Raw genomic sequence first — 16,304 nt, 5'->3', positions numbered from 1 at the left:
AGGATTCTTCCAATGAATCTCAGTCTGGCATCTGCTTTACCGACGATCAACTTTATATGATCATTCCATTTTAAATCACTCCTAATGCGTACTCCCAGATAATTTATGGAATTAACTGCTTTCAGTTGCTGACCTATTTTGTAGCTAAATGATAAGGGATCTATCTTTCTATGTATTCGCAGCACTTTACACTTGTCTACATTGAGATTGAATTGCCATTCCCTGCACCATGCGTCACTTCGCTGCAGATCCTCCTGCATTTCAGTACAATTTTCCATTGTTACAACCTCTCGATACACCACAGCATCATCTGCAAAAAGCCTCAGTGAACTTCAAATGTCATCCACAAGGTCATTTATGTATATTGTGAATAGCAATGATCCTATGACACTCCCCTGCGGCACACCTGAAATCACTCTTACTTCGGAAGACTTCTCTCCATTGAGAATGACTTGCTGCGTTCTGTTATCTAGGAACTCTTCAATCCAATCACACAATTGGTCTGATGGTCCATATGCCCTTAGTTTGTTCATTAAACAACTGTGGGGAACTGTATCGAACGCCTTGCGGGAGTCAAGAAACACGGCATCTACCTGTGAACCCATGTCTATGGCCCTCTGAGTCTCGTGGACGAATAGCGCGAGCTGGGTTTCACATTACCGTCTTTTTTGAAACCCATGCTGATTCCTACAGAGTAGATTTCTAGTCTCCAGAAAAGTCATTATACTCGAACATAATACGTGTTCCAAAATTCTACAACTGATCGACGTTAGAGATATAGGTCTGTAGTTCTGCACATCTGTTCGACGTCCCTTCTTGAAAATGGGGATGACCTGTGCCCTTTTCCAATCCTTTGGAATGCTACGCTCTTCTAGAGACCTACGGTACACCGCTGCAAGAAGGGGGGCAAGTTCCTTTGCGTGCTCTGTGTAAAATCGAACTGGTATCCCATCAGGTCCAGCGGCCTTTCCTCTTTTGAGCGATTTTAATTGTTTTTCTATCCCTCTGTCGTCTATTTCGATATCTACCATTTTGTCATCTGTGCGACAATCTAGAGAAGGAACTACAGAGTACACATGAATACAGTTGATCCCAGAAGGAATGGCCAATAGTCAGATGTATGACAGAAACTATCATTTGAAGCAAAAATCTATTTCTGCACTCACAATGTTGGTAGGGTGGAGGGAACTCTAAAATGAATTACCATGTTTGGACTTCAGCAAGCAAAGCCACACAATATTTTATTTGCAATGTATGGTTTCAACTGTTCATCAAATGACACTATACATTCCTAAATATGCAGACTCTCAGTGCAGGCAGCTTACATTAATGTTTACTTAAGAAATGCTACTTTCATACACTATAATCTAAGAATTGTAGAACATATACAACTTCTACAAGAAACAAAGCTAAATAATACCATAATTTAAAGGGTATGTATAATGTAGTAACAGACTTTAGCTTTGTGGCAGGATAATGGTCTGTGTGTTTTACAAACTGATTATTGCGTATCACTTACCCCTCTTATTTGCCCTGAATTTTATAGCTTTGTACAGTTGCAATATAATCTACCAAAAACAGATGAAATACAACAGTTCAAAATAAATGTATTCACTTTTATTTTGTGGGAGGAATTTTATTAGACGCTACCACTTCTAATACCCAGCCTAAATATAAGATATCTACAAAAATGCCTTTTTTAAGTTGTTCATGAACACACCTCCCTGAGATCAAAGGGTTTTGGTACACAATTAATAGTGTGTATTAAAGGCACCAAGACTTATTCTGTAAACATTTCCCTTGAAACCAACGCACCATTAACTGATTTTCTGGTGTTAAATCTTCCAGATATTTTCCTGTGCTGACAGCTGCCTGGTCCTGAAGTAGAAGAAGATGTATTACATTAATTACCATGTACAGTTTTGTATCTTAATACATATAAAAAGCTACTTTTACTGAAGGTGTACAAACATTCTTGCAGTCTGGAAAGTAAATGTATATAACATATAATAACACAAAATTAAAACAATATAACAAATAAATATAAAAAATTATTACAACTATATGCACCAGGAAACACAACCAATTTGTTTTATAAACCCAATGTACAATGCAAAAATTGAAGAGAGGGAAATACTTAATGATGAAATGTGAAGGCTGCATAGGCACACATGACAATCGAATAACTATTGTCCTTGGAACTTTTGATCTTTTCTTCCTTTATTGGGGCAAGGGGAGGTTAGAGAAATATTGGGAAACATGAGGAACAAACACATCTTATAACTGGTAACGAAACAGAGGTGACAAACTGTGTATGAGGAAAAAACCTGGGAACCTGGACACCAGAATTAGAGATGGTTGTGAGCACGGGTGAATAATGACAAGGACTGCAGATGGTAAAAGCATAGAATGCAGTAAAGGCAATTGAAGAATTAATAGAAATTTCGGACAGGCATATTGTAGGAATGGAAGATGTGATAGAGGGTGTAAGTTCCCTCTTTTGTAGTTCAAAATGGCTGGTACAGGAAGAAAGGATCCATATGGTAAAGGAATGGAGTTTGCAATTAGCCGCAGCTTGGTGATGGGCACTGACATGGGTAGGCGATTTGTTAGTCATCATACTCACACAGAATGCTGCACAATAACTGCAACAAAGCTAGCAGATGATGTTCCTGATTCCACACTTGACCCTACCTTTGATACAGCTGTAGTTGGAGGAGGCAAATGACACAGGTCTGGCATATGTGTCAACAAAAGGGTAGTATCCTGTGGAATGTGGAGTGTTGTAGAAGTGAAGAAGGATGTTGTTTACAGGCTTTATATGATATATGACAACAACATGTAATTGAAGCCTTGGAATTTCAAGGTCTGAGATGGTTTTGCATGGTTGATGAATGGAGGAATGTTTTTGGTTTTGACACGATTATGGGAAGAATAGTGAAGTTTGATATGTACAAAGTTTTTATGGAGCCAATGAGTGGGTGAAGAAACTATAAAGGTAGATCATAACGCCCACTGTAGGCAAATGAAGTAAATCTGGGAGTATGTGTTGATGTTCTACAGGAAGGGACAGAAATTGTCCAACCATAGGTCCAGATCAGAAGGACGAGGGGTTTAATGTGCTATATGAATAGCAAGTGGAAGGTAGGGGACAGAGGGATCAAAGCAGTTCTGCAGGCTTTTTGTGAATTTTTCCTTCAAATAAAAAGTTATTGTGAGTTACAATATGGTTATATGATTGGCCAAGCATGTTAGAAAAGAGATACTGGGCTGTCACCAGTGTACCGGGAAAAGTTGTCCCCCATAGCAGCAAGGCTGTGTGCATAGGTAGTAGTGGGAGGTGAACAGGGGTGGGGGGAGTGGTAATGGGAGAACAGTAAAAGTGGTGTGGGATACGATTACTGTCTTGCATACAGGAAGGTAAAATGAGAACAATGGCTGAAATATTAGTCAATAAAGTTGGCAAAGACCCTATTTAAGAGGGCTTCACAACATCCACAATGAGACAACCTGTAGAGAGACCCAATGATTTATGTGCATATCAGTTTGGGAGCAAGTAAAACGTATGTGGATAGCTAGTGTCATGGTGAGGCTGGATTCAGATTGTGGGTTTCGGGATTGGCATGATGTATCAGACATTATGTTACGCTTGTGTGTGGAGATCATTGTTGTGAGATATGTAAGAGAAGTTTTTGCATCATAATATTTCAGTTATCTACTATTAACATTTGACTTACGAATAACTGGTTGGTTACTAAATTACAGAAATCCACAGGGACGGATACATTTAAAGCTCAGAAAATGTTGCTTTGAGGCACGCACAGTAACAAATGTGGCAATTAAATAAATTAATGTATTTACCATAGATGGAGGAAACAGTCGGCGACAGTCTCTCCTGAAAACATGTTCTTTGTAAGCACTGCGTAACACGTTAAGTGTCCAACCCGTCAGGCAAGGTCTGCATAAAAGACATTCATGGGAATCACAGCTGTTACATTTCTTGCAGATTTCAGGAAAAACAACAATATTTTTTAGAGATGCTTGCATCTCTTCAGTTGCAGCTTCCTCATCACTATTTTTTCTGTAATTGCAAGACATATAGTAACTCAGTAAAACTACTACAGTGTTGGTAACTATCCTTCCTTTTGTCCATTTTTCACCATGAGTGGACAAAAATGTTAGCAATATAATAACACTTGCACAAAGAAAATAAGATTCATAAGAATAACACAAAGAACAACTTAACATTAAAGTTAATATTTCAACTATTGCCTCAATTGAGAAGCACATAAGAAGAACAGACTCCTAAGAATATATTAAAATTTGTTACAAAGAAAGGGCCAGGTAAGTACAATTTGAACAAATTCTTGTTCAGCTGAAGCCAGAATTTAGGAATACTATCTAAACTAAAGTTTTTTGTCAGAATTGCTGGGAAAGTGGATGAATATTTCTTAGTATAATTACTCTGTCATAGTTGTAGGGATAATGTATCTGTCCTTTTCTTTCATAAAAAACGTTAATAATTAATCAACATACATAGGGCAGAAATGATTCCACTACACTAAATTTTACAAAATTCCATTTTGAATGATAATTTACTCATCACAGCCCTGGAAAACAACTCTACTGACATTAAAGACACATGTTTACTTTATAAAACCATGGCTTAAACTGCACCATAATATTTATTACTAGGTAAATCAAGAAAGTTTTTTTCTATAGGTTAAAATTTCTAAACACAAAGCAAGCTGAGTTACTTTCTTGATCAGCCTATCAATAAACTTAAGCCATTTCATTTAGTGTTCCTATATTAATTGATTTCTATAGTTGGTGTTTCAGGAGGAATGGTCAATATTTTAGGACACTATAGCATAAACTAATTCAAATAAAAGATTCCATATTATATGTTTCCAGTTTTTATTGGTTACGGAGGTATGGCTGTTGCAATGTAACGCAATCAAATACTCGCAGAAGGTTTTAAGGAAAGGCAAATGATTAAGTTCGAAGTTTATTTCGATAATTTCCACCGCCAATGTCAGTGCATTTTCAAATTTTCTTCAAGACACTGTGCACCCCTTCTGAGACCGTCTTGGTGTTCTTTATGGGGCAGCACTATTCATAAGCCAAGCAATAAATTCAGCTTGTGTTTACTTTTTCTAAACAGACTTTGCCTTTCAACCATCCCAACAGGCAAAAGTCTAAAGAGGTAACGTCTGGCAACCTAGGTGGCCAAGAAAGTGGCTGTTTCTTGCAATCCATCTTCTAGGGAAAATTTTGTTTAAACAATGTGTCACTTGACAACTAGAATTTTCAGGGGTCCATCACGCTGGAAGAATGTACCCACCCTTGTAGCTAAAGGAACCTCTTCCAATAATTTGGGAAGCTTGCTTACAAGAAAGTCTAGTTAGGATTGTCCTGTGACACAATGTGGTAACACAACAGACCCACTCAACTGACTCTCTATCATACCACACCGCATCACATATTTACAGAGTAACACTCTCAAAAACTCTTTCCACAAAGGCATGTGGGCTTTTGTCAGACCATCAACATGGATTATTAGTGTTACTGACTCCATCACAAATGAAAGTGGCTTCAACAGAAACAGTGTTATAAGATTACTTGGCAATTTTCAATTAGCCAAAGAGAAAATTCCAATTTCCTATCTTCACATCCTTCTCAAAGGTGATGATTCTGCTGTAATAGATAAGGATGGAAGCTGTGCATATATAATGTCAGCCATATTCTTGTATACAGAACACTGATACATGTAGAAATTCAGTATATGTTTATTGAATGACTATGTTCTACCAACTTCTTCTTTTCACATCACATTCTGTTCATTTGCACATTCAGATGAAATATGATTACATCAGTAAATCATTTACTATATTCTCTGTAAGCAACAGCAGTGTTTCCATCACAAAACCCATACATAAATATGATATTGGTATTTGTAAGTACATGTATCATGCATAAATGATACTGTAGAAATGGCCAACACATCAATATCACAGTTGAAAAACTCAGTTGTGTTAACTAAAGCACAACTTCACAACACGAACTTCAAAAGATAAATGGCAATTGATATCTGCATCTGTAGCAAGTGCAGTACCAACAAACAAAACAAAAACTTCTGTAAACAATACAATTAGACACATTTTGTGAGCAATGTTTAATTTGTATTAGTGTACACTACTACTTCCTAGAATACTAACTACACTGTCTGAGATATCTTTTACATAATATCTGTAAGCACTTTTTATTTGCTTAAAAATACATGATAGTTTTTGTAAGATTGAGGCTTGAACTGTATTCTGTGAAAGACTGTGCACCTGATGGGGTATTGTCCAGTAATAATTTACTTCCTCCACCCTTAGAGTTAATATAGTTTTGCCAATAGCAAACTTCCCAGTTTTTTATTACTTTAAGTTCCAATTTGTCCTCTTAAATTATCCAGTGGATTACTGCAGCTAAAATAAATAAATAATGTAAAATAAATAAGTAAATAATGCAAAATAATTAATAAGACACTGTATAAAGTGCAACCATGTATCCTGCAGAAATTTCTTCAATCACTACCTCTTGCACAACTACTCACTCGTCAGGCTTTTGCATTAGGAGCCCGTACCTGTGTACTTGTGTTTGTGTACCACATTTGTTTGCTCTGAGGAAGAGTGCAAGTTCGAAAGCTGAACAGCTCTTTGTTTACAAGCTAAATACTATTTCCATACAGTGAGCAGTTACCTTTTGTCATATTACTGCCAGAAAAGTATTAATAGCTTAAAATACACTATTTGACATTTGTAATATTTAAACATATTTAGTGTTTAGTACATCATAGTCTCACCTATTGGAGGAATATAAAATTCTCCCAACACCAACCAAGGAGAACACACTGTACAGTACTTGCTCATACAATAACTGGTTTGGTGGAAAATGTGCAGATGACAAGTTAGGTGACATATTTGCCTACAAAAAAGGAGTGCGTGTTAGAAAAATGATCAGAAAAAATAAAAAATTTCTTAATAATGTTATTAATGTTTTCACACATTTGTATTACATCTTAAATCAGCAAAATTAAATAAGAAGATATAATATAGTTGAATTTTGTTGTGTGTGTGTGCCTAATAATGGCAGTCTCAAGAAATAATTTTTATTTATTTCTTGTTGATGAACAAAATACTTGTAGGTGCAACAGTCAGACATACTAATTTTTTTTTTCTTTTATTGCCAGTGTGAATATGTGACCTGGAGAAGTATGAACAAATACTGCAGTTTAACATACCATTGACAGTGAGGTGATTACAGATGGAACACAAGCTAAGAATGGATTAGGATGGGGAGGGAACTGGTCATCATTAACTGAAACAAAGACACCAGAATAAGCCAAAAGTTCGTTCTCTAGACTGAACCTCACAAACAGTGAGACACTAATTTGTAGAAATAATTCAAAAGAAAGATCGCTTAAATACTGTTCACTGGATAACTGGTTTCAACACACCAAAGGTGCCATCATCAGATCTGAATGCAGATCAACATTTATAAACCATTTGGATGTAACATTGCATGAGCCAGACCAGTTGATAGAAAATCATTGTCACAAAAAATAAAAAACAACTGTTCTCTTGGTCATTCTTTTCCATAAGATATGTAAAACCGCAGCCACAAGATAAAACTATTTGGTACATGACCGTTGCTCGGCCAACAACACTCGGCCGACCATTGTTAGCCAAGTAGCGGTCATGTACCAAATAGTTTTATCTTGTGGCTGCAGTTTCACATATCTTATAGAAAAGAATGACCATGAGAGTAGTTGTTTTTTTATTTTTTGTTACAATGATTTTATATCAGCTGGTCTGGCTCATGTATCGTTATATCCAAATGGTTTATAAATGTTAATCTACATTCAGATCAGATGATGGCACCTTTAGTGTGTTGAAACTGGCTATCCAGTAAACAGTATTTAAACGATCTCACCTTTTGAATTATTTCTACAACAGTGTGATCACCCCACTACGCAGTGTGTGTTCACTACAAAAATTTGTGATTGTAGTATCTTCGTGCCTCTTTCAGTTCAGTGTATATGAACAATGACAGTTTCATTGTGACTCAGATTCCAAGGTAAATTACAGATTTGGCTATAACTAACTGGATGAAATAGTTTTGCACAAGTGAAAAGCAAGACTATCACCAACAGAACCATGCCAGTGAAGCAAAGCATTGTGCAAATGAATATATAGGTTGATGACTACTTACATGCCTCTGAAGGTACCAATGAAAAGAAAATGATCAATTTCTAAGCTGTATTCATAAACAAAGGGAACAACAAAAATGAAAATAACTACGAGCTCATAACATCAATAATTTTCAATATTTTTGAAATTATGAACACTTTTCTTATATATGCTTGGGTAGCTATAAGATATAGAAGTATATCTTACTGCAATATTACCTGTAAAGTTGTGGACATTACTGTCTACAGAAATGTATATATCCTGGCTCTACTCTTGGCCAGGTCACAGAAAAGATGAAAGCATTAACTAGAAATTTGAAAGAGGAGGACTAGGTACTGACATTTCAGGGGACTGGAGGACAGAGGGGGGTGGGGGAGGGGTGCCGAACAACAAGAAGGCTACAAATAAGGCAGTAGCCTACACTTCACCAAATCTTTCATACTTGCCCTACCTGATTACCTGGCCAGAGAAGAGCTCTTTGGCTTAAAGAACACTGAAAAGAACACAGTCTTACATTTAAGTTACAAATTTCTTTTTTTATTTGGAATGTTTGGAGGGGAAGTTGTACAGTTTTAACATGTGGACTGGCACACATGACTATGGCTAATGTGCGAAATTTACTAATTATCAAAGAGACTGTTACTCAAAGTGATATGATGGTAGCTGGAGAACTTAGTTGTGTCAAGGGCAGATGATATTCTCCCAAATGAACACATATAATAATAATAATAATAATAATAATAATAATAATAATAATAATAATAATCATCATCATCATCATCTCATCATCATCATCATCATCTAAGACTGATTATGCCTTTCAGCGTTCAGTCTGGAGCATAGCCCTCCTTATACAGTTCCTCCATGATCCCCTATTCAGTGCTAACATTGGTGCCTCTTCTGATGTTAAACCTATTTGGAGGGGAATCCAGGTACCTTCTCCTCGGTCTGCCCCGACTCCTCCTACCCTCTACTGCTGAATCCATGAGTCTCTTGGGTAACCTTACTTCTCCCATGCTTGTAACATGACCCCACCATCTAAGCCTGTTTGCCCTGACTGCTACATCTATATAATAATACTGGATAAAACACAGGATCAACCTATATGTAGTCTTCTGGTGTGAAGCACCTAAAGTGCAAAAAAATATTTATACTACAGAAGTCCACAATAAAAATAATGAGTAATGATGATAACGAAACATTTCACAGAAGCCTCATCAGGATCCTAGAGATTCTTACACTTATGTGTGTATACATATACTCTCCAATGGTATTTGTTGTTAACAAGAAGAGTGAATTTAGAATAAATTCTGCAATTCACAGTCACAATACTAGAGGTAAGACTAATTTTCAAATACACTGTGCATCACTCTTTTGTGCTCAGAATGGAGTTTTACACTATGGGAATTTTCAATTTCCTCCCTGACGTCTACTCGCAACCAATTGCAGGCTTCTGCACCAGTGAATAAAACTCCATTCTGTACCCAACATAGAGATATGTAGTCTACACAAAAAATTAATTTTACATCTAGTATTATGATTGTACATTGCAGAGTTCACCCTAAATTCACTCTTTTTGTTGACAATAAATACTGTTAGGGAGTATATGTATGTTGACGATCCCTAGGTTCCTAAAGAGGGTTCTGCAAGATATTCATTTATCAGCTTATTGCATGCTCCTGTTGAAGATTATCGATAGGAAGGTATTGAGTGGACATATGCAACATGTACTAGCAACCCCGTCTGCAGACCAACACAATGAGAGAGATACCTATGTGAACATCCACAGGCTGGTGTCACCTCAGTTTACTATTCATTGGATGCCTAGAGGCTTTCTGGAGTCTCATCCAGTGAATACCCATTTTCTCTACTTCTGGTACCTGTAAGTCATTTTTATTTGTTCAGAATTGGGTAATATGAGTTTTTGTAAGACTGGAGGTCAAGCTTTTTGCTGCAAACCAGTTTTAAACCTGTTTCATTATTCTTCTGTCTGTATCTGGTATGGTTGTTTTCAGGCCATTTACCAATATACATGTGTGATCAGCAAACATCATAGTTTTTGAATTTCTCAAATGTTCCTAGAGCAGGACAAGCACAAAATCTTTCAGAACATCATGTTTAATGTTTCCCAGCTCTGTTTTCTATTCTTAAGATATGACACCATCCATGGAAAGTGAATGCTTAATCACCATACTATTTTAATTTCCCTAGTACAACATTACATCCGGACCCACTCGACTTCTACGGTCACAGGTTCGAATCGTGCCTTGGACATGGATGTGTGTGATGTCCTTAGGTTAGTTAGGTTTAAGTAGTTCTAAGTTCTAGGGGACTGATGACCTCAGATGTTAAGTCCCATAGCGCTCAGAGTCATTTTTTACAACATTACAGTCCCACACAATCAATTACCTAGGCAAGATTGTACAAAATGCCAATGAGGTAATTTCTTCCATTTAGTTTTAATAGAACTAAGTTTGCAAGATCGTACACTATCTGCTCAGTAGGAAAGACTTTATGGAAGCCAAACTGAGCAGTTGCTATATGGTTATTCTTAATAAGATGATAAGTTACATTCTCAAAAATTTTTGAGAACAAATTTTGGAGGAAGGTGGGTCAATAATTAGAGTTCAATTGCTTATCTCCACATTTATAAGTAGGTATTACTGCTGCTTACTCTGGGAAGGGAAGACACACTACCAGCTATCAAGATAATATGGCAAAATTGAAGCAGCAGCAGCAGCAGCAGCAGCAGCAGTAGTAGTAGTAGTAGTAGTAGTAGTAGCTGTTGTTGTTGTTACTGTTTTTGTAGTAGCAGAAGTAACAGTAGTAGTTTGTTCATCCAGAGACACTGTACATTGTGTGGATATTGGTGGAAAATACATAGAATAATAATAATAATAATAATAATAATAATAATAATAATAAGGGTGTACAGTATCCTACACAATACAAGCATGCATCATACCCTTCACAATATCACATTCAAAATTGCACACACAACTTTAATTACACAAATGCATGAAAAAGATGTCTTACATACAAATACCTAACAGTTCCAACACTTTTGTTCAAAATATTCATTCACATCATGGCAAGCACTTAATTAAAAAGTGCTATTGACACATAATACATGAATATAATTAGTTACTACATGGTTATTTCGGGTCTTCTTCTACACTATAACTGCAGTTACTTATTAAAAATTTGAATACTGTTTCCTTAAACAAAAACAATTCTTTTATTTCTTTCATCTGTGCCATAAATTTGTTGTACAATCTAGTGCCTTGAATGTTTGTTTGTTTTGTGCTAAATCCTTATTTACTCTTTTTATATGGATATCACTGTACATTCTTGTAAGAATGAAGCTCTGAGCTTGCTTTGAAGTTGTCACTGTACCTTTGTGTGTTAATTACACGTTTTATGTGTAGATGTGTGGTAAGGATAGAATATTTACATGTTGAAATAACTTCTTGGAGGGTGTTAGCCTTGAACTGTTGGTAATACTTCTATTAGCTCATTTCTGTACAGTGAAGATGTTTTGCATATTTGTCTTACTATGGCCCCAGAAGGTCAGACCAGAGGTAACAGCAGAACAGATGTAAGCAAAGTAGATAATTCTGCTACACTTTCTACTACATATGCTACTAATTACACGTAACACAAAGCAAGTAGAACTTAACTTGCCAGCGAGATAGAGGCTGTGGGCTTTACAGTCTAAATTTTTTATCTATATGGACAACTAAAATTTTTGTGACAGCTACCCTCTGAATTACTTTATTTTGTATTCTGAGATCCAGGTTGCGATGTGACTTTGTTTTCCTGTACTGAATATAATACTGTAACAGTTCTTGAAATATTTAAGGTCAACTTATTCATTTCAAACCAATTTCATAAATATTCCAATACTGATCACAGATGTTGATAATATCTGGTTTATATCATTTACAACAACATTTGTATCATCAGCAAATACAGTTATGTGAGTGCCACTGATTGAAATCTTGTTATTATTAAAGAAATAAGAAACAGGAAGGGTCCTATAACACTTCCCTGTGGCACCTCAAATGACACAGTCTGAATTTTAGATCTGTAAACAATACTTTTTAAAGTTTGTTGAAGTAATTTCTACTACCTGTTTTCTATTATGGAGATATCACTGAAACCATTTTTTTGCCACTCCTCATGTACCAACAGCTTATAACTTGTCTATGGCTGAACAGTATTTAATGCCATCAATAACAGAGGCCAATCAAACTTTTTTTTAAAAACTTTTTTTTAAAAACTTTTTTTACTTTGATACCTGATCTTTATATATTTTTATGAGCTGAATCCAAATCTAGCCTTAGCTTTTTGGATCACCCATAGTTTTCGAGCAATATGCTTTTTACTATATAGTATATAGTATAAAAGTCCTATGCTACATGGTAAATAGGGAAATTAATTAAATGTTTTGTTACAACATAAGCAAGGTTTGTATTTATAGTACGCTACTTAACACAATGATATGTGTTAATAGAGGTTTCACGTGTCAGCTGGAATTGGTTTGTGTTTTCTTTCTCCTTTTTCTTTGAAGCTTCTTGTGTAGCTTTTCCTATGATGAGTCACTTGCTGAACTTCTTCGTGAAGTGACCAACAGTAGTCCCCCATCATGTTGGTGTTCCAGCGGCCTTCGTAGCGTTTTTCCATCACTAGTTTTGGATGAATCAATAAACAGCCTCCAGTCTTCCTTTTTGTATCCAATACCAAACTCATTCATTGGGCTGGGAATGTCTGAACAGTACACTAAATCACCTTCTTGTTGAAAAAACTTGGAAAATTGCCGCATTCTCTTTCTATACATGTATATGCTTGTTCAAACTGCCAATAAGTTCTTTTCTTTTAATGTAGAGCCAAGCAATTCAGCTTTTTCTTTCATTAAGCCCAGATCCCTAACCAAATCGTTAAGCTCGGCCTGAGAAAACAATTTGGGCTCTAGACTTTCTGTATTACAATGGAATTCATCATCATCTGGGTCAAATTGTACATCAGAAAATACATATGTTGGAATAGAATTTAAATCATCTGGCGGTTCAGGAACCGGCAAATCTACACCATGCCCTACTGGTCAGATGACGGACAGAAGGTTAGGGTAGCTTATTATCTTCTTGTTTTTTGAATTATGACCAGTAATATCAATACTGCAAAAGTAGCAATCATCGGAATGATTTCTTGGCTCGCTCCATATCATAGAAACAGCAAATCTAAAGGCTTTTTTCTCCTTTTTGGACCATTTTCTCAGATCTTCCACGCACATAACATACTTTATGCGGCGCCCAAGATTTATCTTGATCACCAAGTTTAGATCCAAAGTATGATAGATAAACCTTTTTCACAAAGTCTGTATTGTTTCTTTGGTGTTTTTCATTCAAAAATTCACCACAAATATAACAAAAACAGTCAGCAGAGTTTTTAGAACCACAATTAGACATTGTACTGATCGCATGTACAGGAAACGGGAAAGTGAGCTTAGGTTGACAGTAAACAAAACACCATCTGTTAACACAAAAATAGAATCAACCTTTTTTTGCCAGCAAATGTTTTTCAGCAGTGCTACCATCATCATCTACATTCATTACAACTCCTTTTTAAATTATTTTAACTACATAAAAGCTGTTAAATTCTTTAAAAAATCACTTATTTTAATAAATTTAACTGTTAAATGTGAAGAAATGGTGGGTGATACAGTTTTTTAAGTATCATATTTGGATTTCCCACCCTAAAAAACATAAGAATAAGGTATTTTCAGCAAAAAAGTTTTTCCATCATTGGCCTGTGTAATTGGAAGTTTATTCCTATTGTATTGGTTTACAGACAAGAAACTGAATTATTCAAGGTAACTTGTAATTCTGTGTTTCATGACTGTTCTATTACTTTTGAAAATACAGATAACACAGATATTGGTCTATAGTTTCCTACTTCCTGTACATTGCTCTTTTTAAAGAATGGTTTTATTTTTGAAAATTTTAATCTTTGTGGAAACACTCCTTTTGACAATGATGTATTTATGATACATGAGAGTGGTTCTGATATGATACTAGGATATTTAGTTATGACTGAACCAGGTACCTCACCAGTCCCTGAAGACGTTTTATTCTTCATTGTTTCTAGTATTTTAAGAATTTTTAATTTGTTTGTGGAACATGCCACTATTTATTTTACACTTCTTTCTCTTGGAACTGGGGTTCTGCTGTTCCTAAAGCAATTTTTACTCAGGTTGACTGGGTTATTTACAAGTAGTCATTTATATAATTTGCTAGAGTAAGGTTTCTGAGCAGCACTCTGTCTTCAACTTTTAAAAAGAATGTCATCTTGATTTTTAACATTTTTGTTTATTTATTTTTTCTACTACATTCCTTTTCGCTCTCAATTTCATTGCTGTCCCTGTAATTACTTTGTCATTGTTCATTGTCTTAGCGTGGTGTTGGACTATTCAGAGTCCATCTCAGTAAATGTAATTGACCTGTCTCTGATGGACCATTTCTTGTTCTTGTGGTTTCAGCTGATGTTAAGAATAAGCCACTGCATTTAGTTGCCAATGATTTGAATTCCACATCATGTCTCACTGTTACTGTCATCTGGGAGTTAAATATCATTAGCCATAGCAAATTCATTCATTTCACATTTAATAATGCTCCAAATTGTCCTTGGTTTTGTTCTCAACTTTTTGATGACACAATAAACAATTATGCAACACTGTTGGTAGCTTATTTTTAAGTCTTAATTAGAGCTAGTCCTTTACAATAAACAAAGTTCTCTGCCTTCCATGTAAAAGACACCTTGACCTCAGATGTCAGCTACTTTCTCTCTGGATTTCCACACTAATTGTTTCAGACTTCTTGTAAACAAAAACTGGATTCACAGTGCCTTATGAATCTTTTAGGAAAGAAATAAATTTCTCACCTACAATGTATTCTTGGCAACCTTCTTCCCATTTTTGAACCTGCAGATTATATCTGAATAGTGTAACTCCTGAGCATATATAATTCTGTGGAAGTTTACTTTTACCTTTTTAGTTCAATCTAATTGATACCATTTAACCATCACTATCAGATAAACCATTTATTATAGGGTTCACATCTATTTCATGAAAGATTGTTGCATTTTGAAATAAATTTTGGAGCACTGGTGCACAATGTCCTTCTATTCTTCTTGGGAATGTTACTATGTGGACCAAACCGAGTATGGACATTTTTTAACACTATATGTCCTTGATAAGAAATATCTGAGATTAAATCACTATTGAAATCTCCAGGTACCCTCACTTCCCAGTTACTTCTACTAAGAATTACTAGTACCCTCTGTAACTGCTAAAAGAAATTTTATATATATCCTGTTGGAGTCTGTAGACAGACAGAACTGCTATCTTGTATGTACCTTCAATTCTATTACTGAAATACAGCACTCAAAGGACTGTTCAGTGGAACACTCACTGAAGTCTGTGGTCTGTAACTTTATTCTGCTTCTTCTCCATTTCCTTATATTATGCCTATGCTGATTCATCTGTATTTTGCACATTGCAATGTGATGCAGTTTAGTACCAAAATAATTTTATTACAACTGACAACGGCAGCATACAATTATGCTAACACAAAATGCAATAATTTGAAACAGATTTTGTTGTTGTTGTTGTTGTTGTGGTCTTCAGTCCAGAGACTGGTTTGATGCAGCTCTCCATGCTACTCTGAGTAACTACTGCAACCTACATCCTTCTGAATCTGCTTAGTGTTTCATCTCTTGGTTTACCTCTACTATTATTACCCTCCACAATACCCTCCAATATTAAATTGGTGATCCCTTGATGCCTCAGAATGTGTCGTACCAACGAGTCCCAGCGCTTAGTCACGTTGTGCCACAATTTCCTCTTCTCCCCACTTCTATTCAGTACCTTCTGATTACTTACATGATATACCCATCTAATCTTCAGCATTCTTCTGTAGCACCACATTTCGAAAGCTTCTATTCTCTTCTTGTCTAAACTACTCTCGTCCATGTTTCACTTCCATACATAGATACACTCCGTATGAGTAC

The 16,304-nt window shown here is 35.8% G+C and overlaps 1 protein-coding gene across 3 annotated transcripts in view; it reads right to left on the bottom strand.

The window, feature by feature from the left end:
• Positions 1 to 1,602: 1,602 nt before the first annotated feature.
• The window catches only part of LOC126187482 (probable tubulin polyglutamylase ttll-15), a 65,265-nt gene continuing 50,563 nt past the window's right edge, over positions 1,603 to 16,304 (bottom strand). For all 3 annotated transcript variants that reach the window (XM_049928588.1, XM_049928589.1, XM_049928590.1), the window contains 3 exons: positions 6,851 to 6,972; positions 3,862 to 4,081; positions 1,603 to 1,878 (listed from right to left, as the gene is read on the bottom strand). In XM_049928588.1, the coding sequence (XP_049784545.1) occupies positions 1,765 to 1,878; positions 3,862 to 4,081; positions 6,851 to 6,972 (456 nt within the window). In that variant the 3' untranslated portion in view covers positions 1,603 to 1,764. The remainder of the gene's footprint in view (positions 1,879 to 3,861; positions 4,082 to 6,850; positions 6,973 to 16,304) is intronic.

Source organism: Schistocerca cancellata, chromosome 5, assembly GCF_023864275.1.
Source record: "Schistocerca cancellata isolate TAMUIC-IGC-003103 chromosome 5, iqSchCanc2.1, whole genome shotgun sequence".
In the NCBI taxonomy this organism is placed as follows: Eukaryota; Metazoa; Arthropoda; class Insecta; order Orthoptera; family Acrididae; genus Schistocerca; species Schistocerca cancellata.
Note: the sequence above shows the minus strand (reverse complement) of the source record. Positions and strands in the feature narration are given on the sequence as shown.